The 27893-nt window shown below is 37.4% G+C and overlaps 2 protein-coding genes across 2 annotated transcripts; one reads left to right on the forward strand and one right to left on the reverse strand.

Annotated features, from left to right (window-relative positions):
* Positions 1–334: 334 nt before the first annotated feature.
* Positions 335–27893, reverse strand: LOC133524972 (guanylate cyclase soluble subunit beta-1). Its single transcript, XM_061861146.1, has 15 exons — positions 27730–27893; positions 26928–26947; positions 25525–25598; positions 24617–24717; positions 24292–24410; positions 23778–23933; positions 22851–23004; positions 21976–22130; positions 21637–21768; positions 21409–21491; positions 20731–20901; positions 5878–6115; positions 5160–5297; positions 4739–4896; positions 335–1451 (listed from the first exon to the last, which is right to left on the reverse strand). Exons 2-15 carry the CDS (start codon positions 26928–26930, stop codon positions 1331–1333), a joined length of 1803 nt encoding a protein of 600 aa, XP_061717130.1. The 5' UTR covers positions 26931–26947; positions 27730–27893; the 3' UTR covers positions 335–1330.
* Positions 1817–4585, forward strand: LOC133524973 (uncharacterized). The gene is made up of 3 exons (XM_061861147.1): positions 1817–2475; positions 3359–3592; positions 3910–4585. The coding sequence occupies exons 1-3, from the start codon at positions 2346–2348 to the stop codon at positions 4569–4571; spliced, it is 1026 nt and encodes a 341-aa protein (XP_061717131.1). The 5' UTR covers positions 1817–2345; the 3' UTR covers positions 4572–4585.

The following is a 27893-nucleotide window of genomic DNA, read 5'->3' on the forward strand; positions in this document are numbered from 1 at the left end:
ATTGAAACTAATCATACTTTTGTATAGAAATCGTAATTTGCAACCTTTGTTTCCCGTGAAATATCCATGAAATTTGTAAAAAAAAATCCAACAATTTGGAAATATTCCGCAAGATCCACGTGCAATTCTGTCTACACCTTGTATCCTACTGTGTCAGGTAAGCAAGGAAGCATTTTTTTCTACCTTTCGGTCATGTTCACCCCTTTTTCATTAGGTAGTACCACAGTTCACATATTCTCGTAGTACGCAGGCCATCAATTTTCACAATCTTAAGGGTACACATAGACGGCATGGCGCCCCCCCCCCCCCCCCCCTCAGTTTACTCAATTACACCTTCTCTGAAAATATTTGTTCTTTTCTAAACTTTTCCCATCAAATACTTAAATTGTTATGCTTCAATAGAACAATGCCAGTCAATGGAAACTGAGGAAATCTGAATGCAATTGTGGCATTGTTGCAGTACCTAAGTTTTTTGCTGGTAAAGTTTATCTGTGCATTGTTTGTTTTAAAGCTACTTCGCTCATTTACCTGCTGCTTGAAATCTTAGATAAACGTAATTTAGCAAAAATAAATACGAGCCGACTAGAACAATTTATCTAAGATAAGTTGGGGTAAGACTATCACCGGGACAAGACAAACGCTTATATGGTATCCTTATACTGTTCGTCTTGCCCCGAGCAAAATAAACTATGTTCGCCTTACCCCACCGCAGCTTACACCAATTTTTTAATCTCATAATAAGCTTAACTGCAACACAGGCATTTTTGCTTACCGGGTGGCTCCATCACCTTACATTATAAACAAAGTGTGTCTTACGCAATAAAGATTTTTTTTTTAACTTATATTTCCATAGGGGTTAAGGAAATAAAGATTCGGTGATTATACTTCTAAATAATGCGGCGGAAAAGCCCGCGTAGCCGACATGCCAATCGTTAACGCTCCGAAACGAACGAAACGCAACTGTCACTGTCGAGTCAGTCACTGAGAGATGACTACGCTACGCTACGGAGCGTTAACGATTGGCATGTTGGCTACGCAGGCTGGTGACTGTACTTTGTCGCCAAAATGATTTTTATTTACTGCACTTTATGGACTTTTTTATGTCAAATCACACGAGTATGTGACAACGCTTTATGAAGCCGAAATTAGCCATGTCTCTTTCCAAAGGCCGATGTGTAATATTTATCGCCGTGTTGCCTCTCTGTCACACTTACGTACGAATTTACACGAACACACCAAAAAATTGTAATATGAAGCTAAAACTTTAGTAATATTTCTAGGGTGTACTACCTCTTTAAGATTTTAGGTGTAAATTATATTTTGATGGTTTTTAGACTTTCTTCCTCTCAAGGAACCAAGTCTGCATAGGCTCAGCCTTGCCCTTCATGGAGACGTGGCCGCGGTAGGTCAGTTTGAATGATTCGTCGTAATTATCTTCACGCATCAGGTAGCTGGAATATACAATAACAAAATTAGAATCTAAATTAGTTTTATATTAACTAAGTAAGACGATATTACTTGCCAAATTTCATCGTTTTAGGTCAACACACAACGTTAAGGTACCCTAGTGATTCCCTTGAGAGTGTCGAAATATACGTTGTTTGCAGCCTAAACGGCCGTATCTTTTTTTACGTTAATTTAGACTTAAAGACACTAGTCTTTACCAGGTCCAGGAGGTCTACTAAGACCTGTGTATGTGTATAGGTTTTAATTTTAACTCGATACATCCACGCGGTCCCGAAATAAAGGGTCTTGACAGACAGACAGACGGACGGACAACATTCGTATCATATCACGGATATCATATTGTCCAATTTCTTAGAAAATATCATGTTCATAATGACACTCCTTAATTTTGTTCTATTAAAATCAGTGCAAAGTTAGTTTAGACGGACTCTAATAAATTGTGCAATCAAAAGTAATTCGCCAATAATGAAAATGGGATTTGTACTTTTTTAAATCTCGCACCATCTCGTACATTGCTCCGCTACCTCGGTCATTTCCATGGGACAGTTATAAACAGATTTAGGGTTCATTGCCTAATGAATTGCTTTCTAATTATTCCTTACTATTAATACAACACCAGAATATCTTGAATGACATTCTTACTCCAAAACTTTATGAACTAGGGGATGTTGTATGGTTTCCCATACATTGACCTAAGTAGATTACACTTGTAAGGCTTCAGAGAGGGTGGACTGATTTCCGACTATTATCGTATGAACTGCGGCGATGGACGCAAGTTTAACAGTGACAGCTTCAATATTGACAGATCGTCAAAATTTTGTGTTAATATTGTTTAAGTAATAATCCAAAATTTTCTGTCGATTTTGTGAATAATCAATATGGATTCGTTTATGGAGTATTATTTTGAGGAAGTGTTCTGTAATTTGGACCGTGACTGTTTGAATGAAAGATACAAAAGGAAGGAGCTAGTGGAGTATTTCAGCACGGTCATCGCTGGATGTGCAGCAGGTTTGTTTTTCAGATTTTGCAAATTACGTTCATTAAGAAAAAAATTGCGAGGGTTAAATAAATCTTTGAGATAAGTAAATCTTACATACGTTTTTGTATTTACTTATCACGGAACAATGGTGTTCCGGACAGAGGCGTGCGCGAAACCGAAGCCAACACTTCTTGTTATTTTAAGGAGATGTAAGGGGTACCTATACCTACTCCGAGCGGATGCTGCCCTTGCCCGTGTCATGGGACGCACGCACAGGCAGCACCCGCTCGGGTGTAAGAACTATTGAAAGTTGATGGAATATAAAATTACCTATAGGTTATTGGTGAAAGCGATGGACTAAGTACTGGGCTCTGGGATAAAAATACCGGACGCCTGTTTAATAAAAAGTTACTTATTATTAAGATTACCTACCATATTCCGTTTACACAGAAATCCCATTATTTGCCGTATCTTTTATAATGTGAGCAGCATCATACCTAAGTTTTCTAGTGGGACCTATGTAGTTGCGATATTATGAGAGTATTTCAAAGGACACGAGAACCGGTTTTAAAAGAAAATGCTTATGTGGTACCTGAATTTGCAAGCGTCCTTAGGCTTCAATAACCACTTCACATGAGGTGGGATCTTATTCGATTGCGCGACACAAAGAAGTTCTTACCTTCCTTATGGATCAAATTTAATCCTTTTTCGATTAATTCGATACAATAAAAGTGGTAAAATATTGTGTTTTTTAAAATAACATAGGAGGCAAACGAGCAAACGAATCGCCTGATGATAAGCGATTACGATTACCATCGCCCGTCTTCGTCGTGAATGTACATTCAATACTTTTTAGAGGGATACATAAACTTCCGCCCTTTAATAGGCACTTAAAATATTCGTTTGTTATAGGGCAGAACCACACCGATAACACAACTTGCAAGAACTTCATCACATCTGCTCTGAAGTACCACAACAACTGCAAAGCGACCAACGGAGACGTATGCCTCATGGGCAAATACCACAACGTTCTGTATATAGCCATGAAGTTGTCGTTTGATTGGAGCCTCCAGGATAATGGAGTGGTTGCAGCTCTCTTGGATGAGCTGTATGCATGTGAAAAGACGTTTGAGAGAATATTTTTGGGTGAGTTTAAATTGGAGAAACCCTAGCGCAGACACCATTAGCGCTGTCATTTAAATTCTAAATGTATCTTCAAAGATTCAAAATCCTGTGCTTTGTCAAAATCGATAGACAAAACGGTGAAATTTCCGTTATGGCAAATCATATTTCCTAATTTTAATTTTAGACTACAGATCTAGATAAACATGCGAAGTCGTATAAAAAAGATGTACTGTCAATATAACAGTTTTAGCAGAAGGCCTAATTGTCAAAGAAGCATTGATTTTCCTTGCGACAATGTAGCTTAAATAAAAACTGATTCCCCTTTTATTTATTTACAGGAGCTATTTTTGGTACATCAGCGCCTTACTTCCTAGCCGGTTGGAAATCAGATTTCATGGACAAAGAAGAAAACGTACACGCACTAGTCTTCTTCTTGGATCACGCCGCAAACGCCAACTTGGAATACACAGAAGAGGGAAAAGTCTATCGATTTATCGACGTTCCTCTAGAAAGTTGTGGAAAAGCATCACCCGTGAGGGTAGTCATACAAATGGGAACATCAGAAATGCTAATGATCTTACTTAGATTTGGTGCCCAAATTTTCTCGGATAATGTTGCAACAAATCCCGTAGAATCCATCCTGGATAGGTTAAAGGACTACAACAGAGTGTATCCATATGAATTAGTTAGTTGTTTAAAGTTAGTGCTAAGAGCAATACCAAAAATAACTTTCACGGTTGACAAGAGAGCATTTAAGCATTTGGAATTGCCTGATGATTATAACTATGACAGAAAAGTTGCTTTAGTGAAATATGGGGAAATACTAGAGGACCATTTGATTCCAAGTTCAAGGTGTGGCCTACAGCCAGTGGAATTGAAGCATCTGTGTAGATGTGTGGTACGGAAAATGTTGTGGAATAATTTTGAATTGCCTTTTGGTATACCGAAGTTAGGAATACCGCTTGCTTTGCAAAGATATTTAGACCTTTTGGATGATTAAACTTTTACTAACGATACGGTTTTTTGTGTGTCAACATACTCACCTTCAGTCATGTTCTGTAACTTTTTATAAGCTCGTTGCCTTTTTCCTTTCGTAGTCAACTATCAATGGACTCCGGCTCTAGGCATAGCAATTAGCAATCACATAGAAAGATCATTTAATATCACCTGTAAGTATCCTCGCTGACATTTATAGTGCCTGGAACGCCCGTGGTCTCGCAGCGACTGGTGAGGTTGACGGTGTTCCCGAAGAGGCAGTAGCGCGGCATGCGGTGGCCGATGACACCGGTCACTACCTCGCCGGAGTGAATACCGATAGTGATGCCCTGAAAAAATCATGTCAATTTTTGAAATTCGTCAACGAAATTATCAGTAAGAAATACATTCTGATATTCCAGTGGCTGGGCATCCATGTACAACAGAGATGACTAAGACCAAATAAGATCTAGCTTGCCTAAGAATAATTTTAACCCACTATCAAGCTATGTGCCAAATTTTATCGAAAATAAATGAATTTTATGCTATAGAATACAGTTTTCGTATATGTAAGTGTTCGAAGGGTAAACACATAAATGCAAATAATACTTACAACAGGTTCTCCATCTACAGTGATCTCCTTGGAATTGTCCATCATTTCAAGGGCAAGAAGCGAGATGTGCTTAGCATGAGCCACTTCGTATTCTGGAAGTCCAGAAACTGCCATATACTTGTCTCCCACGGTTTCCACCTGTAATAAATAACTCATATCATAATATCATGTGTGTATTTTTTTATAGAAGTATTATTTTGCTGCGGCGGTATCATGGTCGTTTTTATCACTTGTTATATCATGCGTCACTTTCGCACTTACATACTTGTTAGAACGTGACAGGCATAGTGACAAATGATAAAGAGCTTACCATCTTAGCCCTACAGGGCGATATATCCTTTTCATAAAATGAAATGAAATTAATTACTGTTTTCTACTAATTAATGTTCTTTAGAAACGGGCAGTTGATGATGAAATGTTATACTCAGGCTTAGTCGGCCCTAGGTATTTCCGCGGTCCTCGAGACCTTGTGCACTGCCCCAGGGCTGCCCGGATTAGTAGGACCACGCTAAATTTTCATGCCAAGTGTTACGTCAAGTATGGAACTAGTAGAAATATGTATGCATTCTTACTGTCAAGTTCGTGCAAAGTTAGCCTGATCAGAGTCTATCAGGGTTCCAGTATAGTGACAATATAGTAGCAAAAAACAAGAGCTGACCAACAAGATGATTGTGAACATATGTCAATATTGTGTTAATATTGTTTATGGTGTACCAACCTTATAAACATTCGGATTCCTCTTCTGATCAGTAAGAACGTCAAACGTGGTGTACAGATCGTTAAGCATCCTCACAATCTTCATGGCGCCTTTATGGTCAGTATTCCTGGCACAGTAGTTAGCAAAACCGACGACGCCACTAAACAGGAGGGTCACAGGGTCGTAGCGCCGGGCAGGGACAGGACGTCGGTGGCGAAGTTCTGTGGCCACACTTCGAGGTAGCACCGAGTAAAGAAGTCTGCAATTTAATAAGTTCTTCCATGTTTTTTTACTAATATAGAGCAACAAAACGTTACTGGTGGAGTATTATTATTGGTAGACGTTTCTTATCTATGCATTTACAATCTCTAACATATTTTGTCAGTGTCAATAAAAATTATAAGAAAGAAATAGTTACATTCAAGATGGCGAAGACGTCTCGAGAATATTTTTTTGTGTTTTGCTCATTAACGTTGTTTTAAGTGTAATATTGATAGCTTATTATGCAGTGAAGTATCGTGGAAGTGTGCAGCTCATGAAAAACTAATCTTGAAACTCGTTTAACCATGTTTTAATCAACACCCGGCAATCCATCGTGGCTTTTAGTAAAGTCCAGCTATCTCTTTACTAAAAGCAACTAAAAAAAAACAACAAAGTGAAAGACACCGCGTGTATTTTATATCAGGGAAGATAATTTCTGTGTCCGACAAATAATAAGTCTAACCAACATGTCACCTTCGGTGAGTTACTTCAAGTCATTAAGCTTTATGCAATACTTGGTTGTTTTTTTATTTAGAACTTTATTAATTATTTATTTTTATTCCACTACATTTTGCTGGAATAGAAGACTTCCTAAGGTTCATGTCTTCTGAATCTAAGCCAATATCAATTAAGGATGACTCACGCTACACAGTGCCAGGGCCGGGCCGGGGCGGACCGGAGCAAGCCGTCACACGGACTTTCAGGAGCGCCACCGTCGCCGGACCGTACCGGGGCCGGGGCGACCGGGCCATCATCTCTACATTATAGTATCTCTATGCGTTGACACTATCGTTGAGTCTCCGAGCGCGAGACAGGCCGGGCCGGGCTGTCCGAGCTCACCGAGCCGTCCAAGCAACGGACTGTTCATGACAAATGTCACAAATGTCAATCATATTGAAAAAATTGGTTCGATGGGAAGCAAGTCGATATAGAAATAAATAATAAAATCAAAATATTGGCCCTGGCTGCCATAATAGCTGATGAAGAGAATACTGCATACTCTGGGCAATTGTGCATTTGGACATTTCGCGGACACTTTCGGAAAAAGGAGAATTACACAATATTATGTGAAGAGCTTTATTTCCACATGACCCGAGACTCTTTCGAAGCCACCGTGTTCTCTGCTTAAGGTAATGGAAATACAATGCGTGTATATTGTCTCAAATAATCATGTGCCGAAGCATATTAAACTATTAAAAGGAAAGGGGATGACCGGTTCTCCATACAAACATAGTCCCCATTTTCCTCTCTGGATATTGATATTCCCTTCGTTCTACATCCAATTTTGTAATAGTACATTACGATACAAGTGCGAAAAATAGGAAATTCGAAACAAGTGGCGATAAATTAAAACACAGCCGAAGGGAGTGTTTTAAATCGACACGAGTTGCGAATTACTTATTCGCACATGTATCGTACAACGTTTTACAGTACATGGCTCTTTAAATGTTCGACACAGTAACGTAATATGCTAATTTTCGCACTAGTGCGGTAAAGTAGCAACATATGTACTGTTAAAATATTTTCCGTAATGGGGACTACGTTTGTATGGAAAAGCGGTCTCGTTTTGAGGTAGGTAGGCAGATTACTTAGAGATTGACTCATCACAAGCTGCCCTAAGTGCTTCTTAGCGAGTAGACAAGCCTATTGTTTTTCAGTATTATTTTCTTCTATTGAGGTGTGCATTTGTGTTGTATTGCAAAAATATATCCGTTGGGTTCAGTGATACCCGATAGATATTAACCCTGAATCACAAATGATCATTTTGCTTAATGCCGCGTTTTTGCATTATTTTCTCCCATCAATCCTATCATAGACTTGTTCCATTTCAGGAATGCATGAAAAACTTAAGTTTAAAAGAGAAGATATTTAAAATGGCTGTAGGAATACCACAACATTTTAAAGCATCGATATAAGATAATCATCTACAAACATTCAGCTACAGAGAAATACGCGTACACCACTAAGAATGTCGGTGGTGCGCTCTCAAAGTAAAAAAAATAACTGTTAAGTTCGGTACACTAAGATAGAATTGTCTAACAAGTACAAAAAATAAACTACTTACTTCTTGCGAAAAAGGATATTTTGATCTATAATACGAGTGGCTTAGGTAGTTGAAATTTACAGTGTGCATTTTATGGTTCCGTAGCCAAAATGGCAAAAACCCTTACAGTTTCGTCATGTCCATCTGTCTGTCTATCTGTCTGTCCATATGTCACAGTTATTTTACTCAAAAACTATAAGATAACCAAAAGAGAAAAGTGGAAAGTAGGTATTTTTTTATACTACGTTGGTGGCCCGCCTGATGGTAAGCTACTACTTAGTTTAAAAGTTCAAATGTATAAAAATATAATTTTTAGGCACGCCATACATGTAACTAAAAGTGAAAAGGTTACTCAAGTAAAAGTAGTAGAGTATTAAATTTAAGTTTTTTTTTTAAGTAAGTGAGATGGCAAAGGAAGTCTTGCGTAGCCCGACCTGCTAGCCCGAAATGATATAAACGCTCTGACGGCGGGCTACAGCGGCGGCCTCATATTGAGAAAGTCGGGCGTAGCCCTTATGCTATGCGTACTCTAAGGCCGAGGGCCCCCTCATAACAAATGAATCGAGGGTAGCCTTACGTACCTAAGTAGCTTCCTCTCACTAAAAAGTCGTGCAGAAGAAGATAACAATATAATTTTTTCAATATGTCAATTCCAGATTTCCTGTGTTTCTTAAATGTATAGTAACATGGCAGCAGTTTTCATCTTTAGGGTTCCGTACCCAAACGGGACCCTATTACTAAGACTCCGCTGTCCGTCCGTCCGTCCGTCCGTCCGTCTGTCACCAGGCTGTATCTCATGAACCGTGATAGACAGTTGAAATTTTCACAGATGACGTATTTCTGTTGCCACTATAACAACATAGTGTTGTGTTCCTGCCGGTGAGTAAGGTTGCCAGAGATCAACGAGGGGAGGGAGGGTTGTTAGGGTCGGCAACGCGCATAGGAGTTGCAGGCGTACATAGGCTATGGAGACTGCTTACCATCAGGTGGGCCGTATGCTTGTTTGCCACCAACGTAGTATATAAAAAAACAAATACTAAAAAGTACGGAATCACGTTGGGCGAGTCCGACTGGCCCTTGTCCGGTTTTTGTATTTATTCGTAAGCTTGCATTAATTGCCATGGCACTTTAGGCTTAGCTTGTAAGTACTAATAGGATATTCTTTGCTAATAGGTCTAATAAATAATATGTTGCGGACTCTTTTCTTAAACCTTTTTACTTGTATACTTTTTACGACATTTGACGCTGTCATGTTATTCAAATAGTAAGATAAATATGACAAGAGAGAAAATAGTGATCTTATTTACAGAAAGATACTTAATGTATGAAAAATAAGCAAAAATAAGAATGAATGTTTTGTGAGTGTGAAACAATTTTATTTTCTTTGACAAATAGAGCACTGCATTGCATTAACGATTATTATTATTTTAATTTGTACGTATGTCTTTCCCATCACGGAACAATGGTATTCCGGACCTTTGAGAAGCGTGCGCCGAGCCCTAACCTAACGTAGAGGTCCTTTTGACACGTTCATGAAATGTAAGATGTACACCGAGCTGATGCTGCCCTTGCCCATGTCATAGGACGCACGCAGACGCAGGACCGACAGGGTGTAAGGACTATTGAGAGTTGTTGGAATCTAAAATAAACTAGGTTATTGTGTGAAAGCGATGGGCTAAATACTGAGCTATGGGATAAAAAACCAGACGCCTGCCTAATAAAACGGTATACAATTTTGTTTCCGGCAGACGACACAAAAAGCGACATCTGGGATGGCTCAAGAGTAACACTGGTGTGAGCGGCTCAGGGGTATCGAGAGGCGTGCACCGCTTTCAACCCAGTGGCTGTAACAGCCACTGCGCCAACTCGCGTCTTGCACTTCCACCCCTGGAACTTATAGCTCTAACGACTCCACTCTGGCCGGCCGGCCAAGGGTACCCAGAAGCAGAGAATCCTGTACCACCCACCCCCCTTCGAATGACAGAACTCCCTAGGAACACTCGGGTACATGAGGTCGTTACTCCCCAACAGCTCGCCACAAGCTGCCCTAAGTTGACTGATTGCACTGGTAAAATCAGCGGGCCATAGATTATTAGTTTGCAGTTCCTAAAAGCCACTGCTGAAAGGATGTGTAGCTGTCATATACAAAAAACAATGGGTAGACAGTCTCAAACGGTATGTCTTATGATAATTAGTTTCATGTCGCAGTAAAATAATGTGATTTGTAGTATTTAGTCTTAAAATATATTTTTATACTGTGTATGCTAATAATCTTAAGGTATTTATTAATGGGCCGCTAGTTGCCTGAAATAAAGGTATAAATAAATTATGATAGATAGGCGGATAGATGGGGTGTTCTATGAGAACGTCGCTTTCAAAATGCTTTTGTCTTGTATGGCAGCTTCCTCAATCAACTGCGTAAAGCTCAAGAAAATACTGCCAAAAGGCTAGGCTAGATAATAAGTTTTTATAAAAGAAACAAATGTCTTTATGGGACCCATAACATTGAAGCAATACAAAAGTCAGAAATGAGAGTCAAATCTGACAATCGTTATCTACGCACGAAACGCCCCTTATTAAATGATACTTGATCGTGACTTCATGATTAAGTTTAATCCGTTTTATTTGCATTGCATTTATAAAATGAGGAGCTTTCGAGTTTCGAGGATTATGTTTTTAACATACGTGTATATTACGTAGGTTTATTTGTATGTTGATTTTTTGATTCTAGAAATAAGAGTTGTATAACCCTAATATGTATGTAAGTACTAAGTGCGTAAAAGGTAATACCGAAATAGGTCAGAAGAGAAGTAAATTCAATATTACTATACAGTATATCCAAAAAGAGCGCTATGATAAGTAGAAGTTACTTTTTAGGGTTCCGTACCCAAAGGTAAAACGGGAGCCTATAACTAAGACTCCGCTGTCCGTACGTCTATCCGTCTATCACCAGGCTGTATCTCATGAACCGTGATAGTTAGTTGAAATTTTCACAGATGATGTATTACTGTAGCCGCTATAACAACAAATACTAAAAACTACGGCACACTAGATGGGCGAGTCCGACTCACATTTGTCCGGTATTATTTAAATATAGGAGGCAAATGAGCAGAGCCCATGAACAGACGTCGTATCATAGGATAAGTAGATATGTACAATGAAACAGCGGTATGTTAAATAGAAGTTTTTTTTTTATATAGTAGGCATACGAGCAGAGCCCATGAACAGAGGTCGTACTCCTATCATAGAATTAGTAGACATGTACAAAGAAACAGCGCTATGTTAAGTCGGAGTAATTTTTTTAAATGTAGGAACCAAACGAGCAGAACTCATGAACAGAGGTCGTATCATAAGATTTGTAGAGATGTACAAAGAAATGGCGCTATGTTAAGTAGAAGTAATTTTTTTGAATGTAGGAGGCAAACGAGCAGAGCCCACGAACAGAGGTCGTATGATAAGATTTGTAGAGATGTACATAGAAATGGCGCTATGTATTTTTTTTTATATAGGAGGCAAATGAGCAGAGCCCATGAACAGAGGTCTTATCATAAGATTTTTAGATATGTACAAAGAAATGGCGCTATGTTAAGTAGAAGTATTTTTTTAAATATAGGAGGCAAAGGAGCAAAGCCCATAAACAGAGCTCGTATCAGAAGATTTGTAGAGATGTACATAGAAATGGCGCTATGTTAAGTAGAAGTTATTTTTTTTATATAGGAGGCAAACGAGCAGAGCCCATGAACAGAGGTCTTATCATAGGATAAGTAGATATTTACAAAGAAATGGCGCTATGTTAAGTGGAAGTTATTTTTTTTATATAGGAGGCAAACGAGCAGAGCCCACGAACAGAGGTCGTATCATAAGATTTGTAGATATGTACATAGAAATGGCGCTATGTTAAGTAGAATTTAGTTTTTTAAATATAGGAGGCAAATGAGCAGAGCCTACGAACACAGCTCGTATGATAAGATTTGTAGAGATGTACATAGAAATGGCGCTATGTTAAGTAGAAGTATTTTTTTAAATATAGGAGGCAAACGAGCAAAGCCCATGAACAGAGCTCGTATCAGAAGATTTGTAGAGATGTACAAAGGAATGGCGTTATGTTAAGTAGAAGTATTTTTTAAAATATAAGAGGCAAACCAGCAGAGCCCATGAACAGAGCTCGTATCAGAAGATTTGTAGAGATGTACAAAGGAATGGCGCTATGTTAAGTAGAAATATTTTTTTAAATATAGGAGGCAAAGGAGCAAAGCCCATGAACAGAGCTCGTATCAGAAGATTTGTAGAGTTGTACATAGAAATGGCGCTATGTTAAGTAGAAGTTATTTTTTTTATATAGGAGGCAAACGAGCAGAGCTCATGAACAGAGGTCTTATCATAGGATAAGTAGATATTTACAAAGAAATGGCGCTATGTTAAGTGGAAGTTATTTTTTTTATATAGGAGGCAAACGAGCAGAGCCCACGAACAGAGGTCGTATCATAAGATTTGTAGATATGTACATAGAAATGGCGCTATGTTAAGTAGAATTTAGTTTTTTAAATATAGGAGGCAAATGAGCAGAGCCTACGAACACAGCTCGTATGATAAGATTTGTAGAGAAGTACATAGAAATGGCGCTATGTTAAGTAGAAGTTTTTTTTTAAATATAGGAGGCAAACGAGCAAAGCCCATGAACAGAGCTCGTCACAGAAGATTTGTAGAGATGTACAAAGGAATGGCGTTATGTTAAGTAGAAGTATTTTTTAAAATATAAGAGGCAAACCAGCAGAGCCCATGAACAGAGCTCGTATCATAAGATTTGTAGAGATGTACAAAGGAATGGCGCTATGTTAAGTAGAAGTATTTTTTTAATATAGGAGGCAAACGAATAGAGCCCATGAACAGAGGTCGTATCATAAGATTTGTAGATATGTACATAGAAATGGCGCTATGTTAAGTAGAAGTATTTTTTTTTTAATGTAGGAGGCAAACGAGCAGAGCCCATGAACAGAGCTCGTATCATAAGATTTGTAGAGATGTACAAAGGAATGGCGTTATGTTAAGTAGAAGTATTTTTTTAAATATAGGAGGCAAACCAGCAGAGCCCATGAACAGAGCTCGTATCATAAGATTTGTAGAGATGTACAAAGGAATGGCGCTATGTTAAGTAGAAGTATTTTTTTTAATATAGGAGGCAAACGAATAGAGCCCATGAAAAGAGGTCGTATCATAAGATTTGTAGAGATGTACAAAGGAATGGTGTTATGTTAAGTAGAAGTATTTTTTTAAATATAGGAGGCAAACGAGCAGAGCCCACGAACAGAGCTCGTATCATAAGATTTGTAGAGACGTACAATGAAATGGGGTTATGTTAAGTAGAAGTTATTTTTTTTAAATATAGGAGGCAAACGATTAGAGCCCATGAACAGAGGTCGTATCATAAGATTTGTAGATATGTACATATAAATGGCGCTATGTTAAGTAGAAGTCTTTTTTTAAATATAGGAGGCAAACGAGCAGAGCCCATGAACAGAGGTCGTACTCGTATATTAGGATTAGTACGAGTAGATATGTACAAAGAAACAGCGGTATGTTAAGTGGAAGTTATTTTTTTTTAATATAGGTGTACGCGTATTTCACGTTTGGCGATATCTTCTTCGTTGCGATTGTTCTGCAAGTTATTTTTTAAGCTTCATTTTAGTCAAGATCTATTTCTGATAATGGATTCCAGGAAGAATGGATGAAACTCTTCAAATAGTTTACATATAGTATCTTTTTAGGGTTCCGTAGTCAACTAGGAACCCTTATAGTTTCGCCATGTCCGTCTGTCTGTTTGTCCGAGGCTTTGCTCCGTGGTCGTTAGTGCTAGAAAGCTGAAATTTGGCATGAATATACAACGTGTCCCAAAACTCAACGATAAGCCGGCACCAGAGGATGGAGCTGCTTATGATTAGTCGAGAAAAAATAAGGAAAAAAATATATCTCAATTATTTTAGAAATTACAGAAAAAAAATGAAATTCATCGAAAATCGACATCCCTAATGGTATTTTTAACGACCATGTCACAAATATTCAAATATTACTGTTTTTTTTTTTGTTTTTGGAAACTTAAGTAGCCCTGCTATCTAACACAGTTCTTAAAAATACCATAGTACATGTAGTTTTTACACAAAAAATAATCAAAATTCATTTTGTCCCTACAATTTTGAAAGATTTTTTCTTACAGTCCACTTTCAATCATCATGGTGTAAAAAAATAGTATCGACACCACTATGGCAATTATTTTTAAAAATTGACGCAACTAACCAAGATTCCAAAATGGTATAATACTTTAGGAAACCTAGTCACAAAAAAAACAACGAATTTTTAAACAAGAATCGACATTATTTAATGTTGGCGGTAATCACTTTTACTGTACCCAAAAAAGGATTTTTGTTGTTGAAAAATGTTGAATAAATGCAAAGAAATGGTACAATTTTTTTTCCTTTTTTTTTAAATTACAGAATACGGAAAAAGTCCAATACACAAAACACAATCACAGTCCAAAATAATGCCAGGTCAGTACAGTTTGCAGATCACCAGTCCAAAAAGCAAAGCCAAGAGTTGTTAGTATGAGAGCCACATCAATTAATACGGAACGGTGCACAGCGAACAAAGGATCAGAGTGTACTGACTTGAAAACTGTATTAACTACCCACATTTTCCATTGAAATTTTAAAACTTGCAACAACAACCCTTTTCAAAAGTGATTAATATCAACATTTAAAAATGTCGGTTCTTGTTTAAAAATTCGTTGTTTTTTGTTGTGACTAGGTTTCCCAAAGTATTATACCATTTTGGAATCTTGGTTAGTTGCGTCAACTTTTAAAAATAATTGCCATAGTGGTGTCGATACTATTTTTTTACACCATGATGATTGAAAGTGGACTGTAAGAAACAATCTTTCAAAATTGTAGGGACAAAATGAATTTTGATTATTTTTTGTGTAAAAACTACATGTATTTTGGTATTTTTAAGAACTGTGTTAGATAGCAGGGCTACTGAAGTTTCCAAAAACAAAATAAAAAACAGTAATATTTGAATATTTGTAGACATGGTCGTTAAAAATACCATTAGGGATGTCGATTTTCAATGAATTTCATTTTTTTTCTGTAATTTCTAAAATAATTGAGATATATTTTTTTCCTTATTTTTTCTCGACTAATCATAAGCAGCTCCATCCTCTGGTGCCGGCTTATCGTTGAGTTTTGGGACACGTTGTATAAATCAATAAAGCCGACAAAGTCGTACAATAAAAATTAAAAATTTAATTTTTTTTAGGGTACCTCCCCTACACGTAAAGTGGGGGTGAAATTTTTTTTTCGCTTCAACCCTAGAGTGTGGGGTATCGTTGGAAAGGTCTTTCAAAACTAATAGGGGTTTTCAAGAAACATGTTTTGATAAAGTGAATATATTCGGAGATAATCGCTGCGAAAGAAAAAATAAATGTGTCCCCCCCCTCTAACTTTTGAACCATAGGTCCAAAAAATATGAGAAAAATCTTGGAAGTAGAGCTTAAGAAAGACATTAAATGAAAACTATAGCGGATATGATCAGTTTAGCTGTTTTTGAGTTATCGCAAAAAGTTTCCCCTTCATAGTAAAAAAGACTTACTTTAATTAGGTACTGATTATGCAAATTTGCCTATTTGTTTAACTCGGGTGAAAGGTACCGTTTCATCCCTTGGTTACCAATTTACTATACTTTAAGCTCCAGTTTAGCTTATTGTGACGGAAGAGTAACTACGGAACCCTACACTGAGCGTGGCCCGACATGCTCTTGGCCGGTTTTTATATTTGCATTTAAACAGTGCTATTTGTTGAAATGGAACGTGTTCATGAAGATCAGAATATAACTTCTCCTTGACAAGTATTTTACGAGTTAGGGCTTAGGTATTATATGGGCTTACATATGGGCTGTTGTTTTTCATTCAATAGTTTACATGTGTGAAAGAGAAAGTATAACAATATGCTTGTTTGACTAAGATTGCTTTAATTTTGTTAATTTCAACACTTAATAGGTGATAATTATAACATAGGTATAGAATCTTCAAAAATAAAACAATAGATACAAAGCAGGTGTTACTCGTATTGTCCCGTCTTTATATATTACAAATGTATGAATGCAGTTTTTCTTGTTATGAAAATCAATGGCATGATTCCTAGGAACAGATCTTCGTAACGATCTAAGTGGGCCACCGTGTATACCCTACGGAACATTTTATTTCGTTGGATGAATTTAGGGTGTAGGGTAATGGGAGGCATGTTTGAACTTACAAATGAATGTACCCAAATATCTCCAAAACGTATCGAACGAATTAGTTGCAGTTTTCAATAGTGTAAAATAATTGGTGTATTTATCGTATCTCCTGTTATAAATGTTTTAATTTTTTTAAGGTTCAAGCTACAGGTATATACCCTAACAGTAAGCTACCCAGATAACTGACCAGGAGGGCCTGCAAACAAGTTTCTTTGCAGGGGGGATACAAGTGGAGAAACTACCCAATTATGAGCTACTGAAAACTATCATTAATTGTAAGGATATTTAACATTGCCAAAATAAGGTTAAAGGTGCCCTCTAGTAGTAATTATATGCCCTCTATAGAATGGTATTATAAACATTTTTCTTTTTTCATATACCATGGACATTCCTCGATGGCACCAAGCTGCAACCGGAAAGCGATGATCACACGGCAAACAAAATCCTGAAGACTGTAGCAGCCACGTCTAAGGGGGATAATTTCAATAAATGTTTATTCTATTTGTTTATATGTAAAAATGCACGTCAATAAGGTGGCAAACTATTATTAACAGAGACCGGAATTATTGTGGCATTCTTGAACTGTCATAGAGAGTTCTCATTTATCGACTTCTGGTACACATATATCGATATAACGTAGAACACAAAATATTAAAAAGTTATAATAGTTAATGGATATTTCACTGTAAAAGAAGTAACTGCTTTTTTGCATTTATTTGTACTTACGAGTATTAAAAAATAGCTACATAGGGAGTACAAGTCCGTAAGGGTTGCTAGATAGCATCTCTCCAGCAACTCTTACTGAGTTTCAACATAATTACTTATATTTTCAAGAAATGAGAGGCGGAAAAACATTATAGCTAACCATATTATTCTCAAAATGGTGGATTGTTTTAAGCATGGCGCTGGGATTAGGTGGATAACAGTCATAGTCGGTCTTTCGCATGTATTGCCGTCATTCTTTATTCTTTAAAAACGGATGGGAAAGTTACATTTTATTCACAAGAGTTGCAAAGTAATTTCGTTCAAATCTGAAATATTTTATCACCTAGGAATGTAAAATTAACGACGACGACGACTTGTGATGATTTTGAAGTTTAAGTATTTTTTCGCGTTGGTGTGGTAATTATACATTAATTCATAACGAGTTCAATAATTCACAACTAGTGGCAGTAAATTAAAACACGACCGAAAGGAGTGTTTTAAATCGAAACGAGTTGCCAATTATCTATTCGCACATATACAACGTTTTACAGTACATATGGCACTTTAAATTTTCGACATAGGCGCGTAAAGTGCTAATTACCGCCCTAGTGCGGTAAAGTAGCACCATATGTACTAAAATAAATGTTGTCTGTCTCGTTAGAAAAAAATTAAAGCCCTCGAAACGCTCAAGATTTCCACTTCTCATTTTTGTATTGGTTAAACAACTACTATGGACCCCTCGTAAAATAGATAACTGTTTTAGCCAAAAATATTAACTGTTGAACTATATTGAAGGCCCGGTTCACATTGAGTGGCTACACCGCTGTGCGCATACAAAGTTTATTCTAACTGTAACTTTTTTTTGGTAAGTCAAAGTAAAATAAATCACCATGAAAGGTACAAATTAGGTACTAAATCTTTGCCAAAAGATGAATTCAATATAACGCCTACAGCTAGGAGAACTGGACTTGGGCCTGTCGACCTGACGTCAGAATAGCTGACCACATTATTTTCAATATTTTTTCTCGATTTTTAGCGAGGTACAATTTTTTTGATATCATGTACCAAATAGTACAAAAAAGGTACTAAAACTTGGAGTAAGCGTCAGGATGTCAGGACCATGATAGCTATTTATATCGTTATAAAACTTATAAATAGCTATCATCGTCCTGACATCCTGACACTTACGATACTACAATACACTTCATTAGTTCATCTATTCGCCTCTCTATCACTGCGCGATCTATCTTTGTGCGAAAGAGAGGCACATAGGCTTCCCCCTGACGAAATTATGCGTTCCACATCTTAATCATTAATTTAAGAACAATAAAACATACGAAGAGTATTATTGTATTATTTCAGTAGTTACAGTAATAATGGGCATAAAATAGGGAATATTACGCAAAACTCTGCGTAGAGGGCGATACTAACACACACGGGGCCTACCGCGAAATGGAAAAATCTAAATTGTGGTTTCTGCCTCCATCATTCTTGCATATTCGATAGACAGAGAGGCAGATAGGTAACGAAATTTCGATTTTCGCGTTTCGCGTTAGACCATCTGTAACCAAAACGCCTTGATGCATCAATGCCATAGTGAAAACTTGTCAAAAAACTGTTTAAGGCATAGTATGCATAAGTTACTGTCAGGTTTATAATACATGCTAGTGCTGCTCTCTACAGCCTGAAAAAATGTATGGCCTATCTATTTCAGGAGAATGCATCGTACGCGAGCAGTTAGCAATAATATCGCCAACGACAGATTGCAAATGAAATATAGGCACCTTTATGAGTAATTCAATAACTGCACTGAAATATGATGTTCGTACTCTCTGCAGGCAGATTTACAGAAGATCAGTTGGACTCTAAATTAAGTAAAAGAAATGGTTTCCCGTAATCTACAAATTTATTAACGAGATATTTTATTATATATAACTTCGTACGAAATGAAAAGTAATACGTGGGAATATGAGAAAAAAATAGTATATTTATATTAATTATAACCTACATGCTCATTAATGAATAATTTTTACAAGCAGTAACATTACTAAATGTCTCATTTAATATAATCCGACTTAATTACATTTCCGCAACACCTCCGTATTTCACAAAATAAATCAAGACATTATGCAACTTATATAATTTTGACGTATATATCCGAGTCGCTCGTGTTGCGACCGTTGCGACTTTCATGTAGTAACACCTAACATGGAAAAGTAAATAATAGAGACCGAATCTTCACGGAGACCGCGTTGTTCGGGAAATATATATAGGTCAAATAAATACTTAACTAAGTCCCTTGTAATAAACCTTGCGTAGATAGATAGATGTATAGATAGAATACTCTTTATTGGAACACCTCAGTAAAAAGATACAAAAGAAAAGACAAAACAAACAATTGATTAAATGTAGAGGCAGACAACAGGCGGCTACGTAACGACTTATATATACTTATAGTACGTTATTCTTTTGTTATATAATGTATTTCATTGTCAATAATATGATAATCCAACAATATGTACGAAACGGCAGTATTTAGTTCTTAAAGCTCTGCTTCTTCTGAACATTTTTTTATTCCACTTCATTTAAGCCCACAAAATTAACACACTGGTTAATATCTAGGAACTATTAAAATTGGTAACAAATTCTTAGGCAACTTGTCTGGCGCTATCAACTATCTCAAGTAAAATGTGGAGCCAGCGTGACTAAAATAAATATAAGTACTATTTTTTTATTGCTTTCCATAAAACCGGCAATATGTAGAATTGTGTAGCTTTATTTACAGAAATTTGGTTTCATATAGAGATTGACAGTCATTGTTCATTAACTTCTCTCTGCGCCGAGTAAAATATAACCCGACCAAGTAATGTATTGGCTATACCATCCATATTTAACAAACAAATTTATGACATTTTGTAACCTTCTTATTTTGGCAAATATATACCGACACATCCGAGCATGCACATTGCGAAGGGTGGTATTCTGGTTTTTCATCTTTCCAATATCTTGGTCCAATGTGTATTTGCGTCTGACATTTTGCTTAATGAGAGAGTGAGACGCAATGCACATTGGACAAAGATCTTAGACTAGTGGAATATCACCCGAAAGGAAGAATTGAGTCACCGGGTGGCCCGGAGGCTCCGGGAAGTCCGATTTTTGCTCATAGCATGACCGGCTAGTCTCCGCTCCGAGCCCGCACCGGGCCACTACAGAGCTCCGGTGATGACGTAATGCTTTCCATAGAAAACGAAGCGCCGGAAGCTCCGGCCCGGCCCTGCCCCTGTGTAGCGTGAGTCAACCTTTATGTCGACGAACTTCGATAATATAAAAGGGTTAAATAAATAAACCGTGGTATATACCTAATACTAATTGTTTGTTCGTTACCTAATCACACGCCCAATACACCCATACCACGCTAACCAACTACTCCTTATTTTCTCCGTATAATATAATGTATCTATAACGACCAATAGTGCAATCCCATAAAGCCATGGTTTATAAGGATGATTCAGGACTCCAGGGAAATGATCAGTTGGCAACAAATCACAAGGAAAAAATGAAAAGGGCAAAAGTAAACTTGCCTGTCAGTTTTCTGCTTCTCCGAGTCCAACTCCCTGAAGGTCTGCTGCAGTTTGTCTGTGAGCACCTCCAAGTTTTGGGTGAGCTTGTAGTCGGCCTCGAACTGCTCTGACATCAGAACTAGGTCACGAGTAGCGTCGTGCAGAGGAATGTCGGCGATGCAGAGGCCGCGGCTGCGGAAATGAAAAGACCAAACTTTCAATAAAGAAAAGACATGTTAAATAAGTAGGTAGATTAAACGATATTTGCTGTTGCACCATTGTTTTTTTTTTGTTGGCAGAATATAGTTTGTGACTGACACCGTATATGACAAAATTTTAATTATTGATACCGTTGCCGTATTAGCATCTTAGCTTTTATCTGCCGAATCTACATACGAGTGAAGAAGTAGATTTTTCACTCATAAGCTCTGTAACGTATTAGTAGAAGAAATTTTTAAATTGTTGATGTCATATTACATTTTTAATCAAGAGAAACGTCGTCTCACTTTTCTGTTTGTAAACGCTCAAAGTTTTTTGATTCTTCTATAGGTGGGTAAAAATAACCACCAGAATAAGAATGAATTCATGGAACAGTAAGTTCTGTTGTAGAACATTACAATGCATTTTATGTATCCACGATTTATCAACCGATTAGGTACAGAAATAACAAACCTACACATAAATTTAGGTAATACGTACCGGGTCAAGTCATCAAGGTTGGTGACACTCGGGTAGCACTGGAAGACGACCACATCTGTTTCTGGGATGTACAACATTTGTCCCTGAAAATAAACATTAATGATCAACTTGCTTGGAGAAGTTATTATTTCTTTTTTTGACTCAGATTCCAAAAAGTAATTATTTATAATTTAGTTACACTTTTTTTAACTCGCAAACAAAACATAATTTTTTTTTTTTTTTACTTACCTTGAGACGAAGAGGAGCAATTCCCTCATGTGGATCAGTAATGTTCATTTCTTCTGGCTTCGTCTTCAGGACATACACAGTATTGATGTGTGCCAATATGTTCTCGAATTTCATTTCTAAATGTGGTCGAACCTGCCAAAACGAATTAAATATTTAGTAGTTGTGTTGCTTATGAACGCTTCTCTTTTGGTACTTCTCATAATGCTACTCGTAGAAGTGCGAAAAATCTGGTAGAACTGCTATACGGTGTGTGCTTTGAGATAATTTTTTTAACCTGTTTCTGACCTATGTAATATAATCATGCACATGTATGTTGTGATGGTTATTCCACTGGCTTACCGTATCCAAAACATCAGTAATTTTGCAACCAGGTCTTGTGACTCTTGGCAGGAGACGGGACACAGTACGTCCGGCTTGCACGATGTTGAGCTCCCGGTCAAACATCAGGTGGAATGGAAACACCCGGCAGAATGTAGCTGGACTGACTTTCGGCTCTGAAAATGTATTTTTGTGATATTAATTCATAACTCATTATCATCTTTCTGGCGTTGTCCTGGCTTTTTGGCGCATCTCATGGGGGCCTGGAGTTCGCTTGGAAACTGAACCGAAGAATTGATGTAGGCAATAGTTTTTACGAAAGCATCTGCCATCTGATCTTCCAATTCAGAGGGGAAGCTAGCTGACGGAGATGGAGCCTAGGCCTTATTGGGATTAAATTAAATCTTAACCATAATGTAATATATCATTGTTATTACCATCTGTCATTCGTGCGGGCGTCTTGCTCATACTAATATTTGCGCGGACTAGTCTAAGTGAAATAAACGCGCAAATGACAGCTAACTGATATGATTCCAATATCATTCTAATATTAATATCGGCTTGATGTCAGTGCACGTTCAAAAAGGCTTGGTCTGTTGGGACAATTAGTACCCAGATTAGTTTGTACAATATTTATTTTTTAACTTTATATACCTACTTAATTTAAGGCATGACACAAAATGGTATACTGGTCTCCCGAGATACAGGCTTGGCCTAGTGCCTTTGCAATTTCTGTACGCGCATTGCTGTATATACCTACTGTTAACAATACGATACAATACAACAATGAATATTTAATATCTCTTTTCATTAGCCATAAAATCATTATGCTTTTTATTTTCTCTGTTATTACCATTTTCACATATTTTAAAATGTTTATACAATGATAGTCTTACCAAGAGATAAAGTTTCAAACTCTGCAATCTCAGGGGCGGATACTCGTCCAGTATTAGAAGTCTCCGTGATGAGGAATTGAACATGGTCACATTCCTCTTTGGTTTTCAAGACCTCCACCTTCACTTCTGTATTGTGAAGCTTGCTGGCTACGGTCTGAAAAAAAAAGGTGTCTTAACCATTTGACTGCCAAAAGTGTCAACTGATGCGCGCGAATACAGGCCAATATCAACCTTCGTGCATTCCGACAATGTTCACGATGACGAGCACACGATAGGCGTAGCGTTCAAAGCGTCAATATGTAGTACTTTTGTAGGCCCTTACTTGACAGTGAAAACGGTGCGATTACCACGCATCCACGTCAATCAACATGCCTGTCACGATCGAGCTGATCGTGCATAATTTAAAACGAGCATGCCGCTCATTTCTTAGATGCGTAGAGGGTCAGCGTATAATAATATTATTAATATTACATCAAGTCATGCGTGGTAGGCGCGACTGTAATACAACTGTTGGAAGGTGTTCTCATCCTTTACACTGCGCCTTTTAAATGAGAAAGCTTTGGCCTCAGTTAATACATTAATTAATTAAATATTTTGATTTTTGTTTTATGGTGCTCCCACATTGGCTGTTATAAAATGTTATTTAACATCGTGAGACAGGGACAACATAATAAATGACTATCAATCCTATCATAATGTCCCTGTCATGTTCTAAAATTTTATAACAGCCAATGTGGGAGCAAAATTAGTTGATGCAAGCACGTACCGCTCGCCCTTTAGAGTTGGTCAAAGGCGACTAGTCTTTCTAAGATTTCATATACCTACTAATCGAGAATTTGGAACGGTTACCGCCGTGACCGGGCTGGCTACTGGCGCCTGGCTAAAAGTTAAATAACAACAGGTTAGAAATGAAGTTCTTACTCGTACCTTCACAATTCCAATTACAATGTGCTCCAAGCCAGGTCTGTCCGAATAGTAATGGAGGACCAACGCCCCGTCTTCTGGTCTCTCCGTGCATCGGAATGATGGTGAACGCATTCCTGGGTACAAGGTACCGAGGTGATCATGTAACGCGTCTAGATTCTGAAATATTAATGGTTATGCTTCAAATTTATGTCTACTCGTAACTCATACACAATACACAAGGTTCTAGTATTAATTTACCCTTTTATTTTAGGAAATGCAGGTAAAAGCTAGTTCTTTTGGCGTAGAGTTTCAATTTAAGGAGAATAGAGTGGCTCTGACTTAAACAAAAGCCTAGCCAGAACAAACAAAATAAGTAGAAAGCTGATTGGCCTATTTACTGGTTTATAACAATGCATAATAGTCCGATATACTCGATTTGATAACGCAAAACACTGTAGTCTGTCTTAACGCAACGACTCATCTCTCTTTCTTTTACCCGTTTATTATGGAAACGTTATCAGTAAAATAATGTCACCTGTAAAAAGTCACGAGGTGTGGCGCCCAACACTTGCAATATTTTATCATATCCAGAATCTTGGCAGAACTCGAAGAAAGTCTTGCCAAATAATTCCAATATAGCGTCTGCTGGTATTTCTGTAAGTAAATAAGAATAACATTACTAGTTGCCATGATATTTAAAGCGAAGTTAGGTTTAGTAAGTTACTGTAAATATACACGCACTTATGTAGGTACTTCTCTGCAGAACTGTTTACACCACAGCAGGAATAACTAATGAAACAAACACCTATTCCGTCACTCATGAAAAGTTAATAATTTATGGAAGATTTAGTGGAACTCACGCAGTATCTCCACGGCAGCCGTGATGAGGTTGTAAGTGATCTCATCGTCGTATATCTGCCGCACCAGGAAACTGCCCTCCATCGCAACATCGGCTTTTCTTCTGTAATACACGATTTTGAAGTGAACATCGGGTCTGATACAACAGCCGTTTAAATTACGAGTCATGCCATGCTTATGCGAAAATGTCAAATCAAGCGAATTATGAATTGATAAGTTTTTGTCAAGAATTTTTTTTTTAAATATTAACAAGCGTTTATCGCTGACTGCACTTTTCTTTCAACAGGCAACCTTGTGTTCTTTGAAACAATAGTCCTTCCCATAGTCCCCTCCTGTCTCTATCATCAGATCAGCTTGATGATACCATAAGATTGCATTGTCACCCAATTTACATAAGTATGCATATTTTCAGCTTCATCGGAAACCGAGAAGAGGGTCAAATTTAACTTTCAAGATTTGATCGTAGATTGTTAACCAAGGGACGAAATGCACTCCACTTACTGCACAAATGCAAATGGCGCTCGAATGCAGTGAGTGCCATCGGCACATTGCAAATTAAATAAAAGCTTGTAAAAAGAGGCGCGCTATGGTCATGCCCATGCGATCAATCATGCTTGTCTATATAATTACCTTCTGCTCTTATATTGTTTTATAGATTTTTTAGTGTAACTCATCCAGACTTTTCAGTCGGTCATACAAGCAGTTTAGCTCGTATACAAGTGATTATACGATTCTATACATACAAACTTTAAAGAAATTATTCATTTTTTTCAACGATATGGAGATATTTTGAGTCAAAAGTCGACTCGAATCAGCCAGCTGATTAAAAGTAGTCATCGTCGTCCGTGAACCAGGGCTGAAGAAAGATCAAACTGACAATTTTATCATAAAATGCTAAAATATTTCTTACTTGATTTCCTCCCACGTCGCTTGTCCAAACGTCTTCATCACGAGCAGCTCGAGAGCATAGTTCACGAATCCGTACTGAAATAGTTACAATAAAATATAATACAAAAGACAGAGGTATACAACAGGCGGCCTTATCGCTAATAAAGGAGCGATAAAGAGAGGTATGGGCAATGTGAATGTCATCTTGCCTTGTGTGGTAGGGCACAGCACAGCGGATGTTATTCCAGATCTAGAGCGGAGCCCAACTGGGGAAGTACCTCCACCTTACAGAAAACCCTAGCCAAATAACACTTGACCCTACTCATAGTGTTGTGTTCCTGCCGGTGAGTAAGGTTGCCAGAGCTCAACGAGGGGGGTGGGGTTAGGGTCGGTAACGCACATGTAACTCCTCTGGAGTTGCAGGCGTACATAGGCTACGGAGGCAGGCCGTATGCTTGTTTGCCACCGACGTAGTATAAAAAAAAAAGATCTCATCTAGACGATTTAACCGGCTGTACAATAATATATAGCCTTCCCTATTACTTACATATACAACATACATATACAGTACTAAAATTTACATAATTTTATCAAATTAAGATTTTGAGCACTTACTTGCAAATTACAGTCATCAGAAGATCTAAATAACTGATACCGTCAAGACTCAAGAGTTAAAGCGTTAAAGCTCTATCATGACGTTGTATTTTATCTTAAAAGTAGTTGTAAGTACTCAGACAATATATATATTAAACCTAATCGCGTAGTTACAGTATCAACATAAATACAAATAATTTATTGTACGGAAGCGAGTATTAGAAATTACCATATTGACCAATGTCGATTGATTGCCATCTTTAGATGACGTGTGGCCTCGTAGGTACTCGTACTCGCAAAGTATATTACACGGCAACACAGAATAAATAATAGTACTAGCGTAAAGAAAACACTTCCTACAAAAACGAAGTTTGACAGCGATTCAGAGATGAATCATGCTGTCCATTTCTAATTTATGGCCTTGCGGCTATTTAGGGTTGTCAAAATTCAAATAATTAACTTATCTGTAGTAGTGCACGCATAGGGACGTCAAGTTGTGCCAAGCCTAATAAATTGCTCGCAGCAATGCTGAGCTGGACGGAGCCGACAATGCCCGAAAGTAGGAGTGTCACGCCACTGGCGGCAAGTTTACACTCGAGTTCATACTTATGCGTACATTTTTTCACCTTATCGCAAAGGATTAAGGTGAAGACATGTATACATATTTATGAACTCGACTGTACAAAGTTTTACAATCCAGTTACCATAAAACGTATGGTGCCGAACAGCATCAGTTTTCACTTGTCAAAATTTAACTATAAAATTTTACTCTGCGGATTTTGGTTTACTCTTAAAAAAATAAGGTAGATATTTAGATCCAAGTCATCTTACCATTTTGGCGTGTTTTTCTCCTGTAACAATGAAATTAAAAAATTACACCAATAGTGTTTTAATAGTTGAAATAATAAAATGTTGTTGATGAAATAACAAGAAAAGAATAAACATCAACAATGTCTAAAACTTATTATATATTATTAGTCCTGTTATTGACCGAGCGTTAGCGAAGGTCTACGACTCTGTTTCAACTTGGGCAAAAATGCTTTCATATGTCCGGTCCAGATATCTACAAGTCGCAATTCTCAACCAATTATCATGATTTTGTGAGTAGGTTCCATGATTAAAACGATTGTATTTGTCGATAGAAAATTTTCAAAATGGAGGAACCCTACAAGTATTCATTTTAAAGGTCTACAGCTCAGAGCCACTAGTTACAGATCCTCTAACAGTCACACCACCTGTTGGCGATGTTGTGAAACAAGCTTCTGTCTATTCACCGCTAGGTGGCAATATCTGGGGAGGTGAAGTTTCTACTTGCCACTAGATGGCTGATCAAACTTAATCTAATAAACGTTGCTAATAAACAAAAAACAATAGTGATTAATAAAAATGTAAAAATTGAGTGGTAATAGTTCTGTTTTAATAGTAAAAGAAATGTTTATATTAGATGTAACCTATGTGTGATGTATGTTTGATAGGTAATTAATTTTGATACCTTTTAGAACACTTTTCACAATTTTATACCCCATATCATAATTATATATGTTATTTTAAAACTTCTTGGGATACTGTTGTTTTACTGTTATAATGGTGTATCAAAACAGTTACCAATAACGCCACAAAATAGTCAACTTACCTTTTTCTCCTCACAAAGTTTCACAATAATCCAATTTCACCGATCCGATGCCATATAACACGTACGATTAACTAATTTTCTTATTAATATTGTAAAAACAAGCGCAGTTTTCCCGTCATACGTTACGACGCGCCGAGCGGTCGGCGCATACTGACGGACTCCTG

The sequence above is a fragment of the Cydia pomonella genome, chromosome 14 (assembly GCF_033807575.1).
Source record: "Cydia pomonella isolate Wapato2018A chromosome 14, ilCydPomo1, whole genome shotgun sequence".
In the NCBI taxonomy this organism is placed as follows: Eukaryota; Metazoa; Arthropoda; class Insecta; order Lepidoptera; family Tortricidae; genus Cydia; species Cydia pomonella.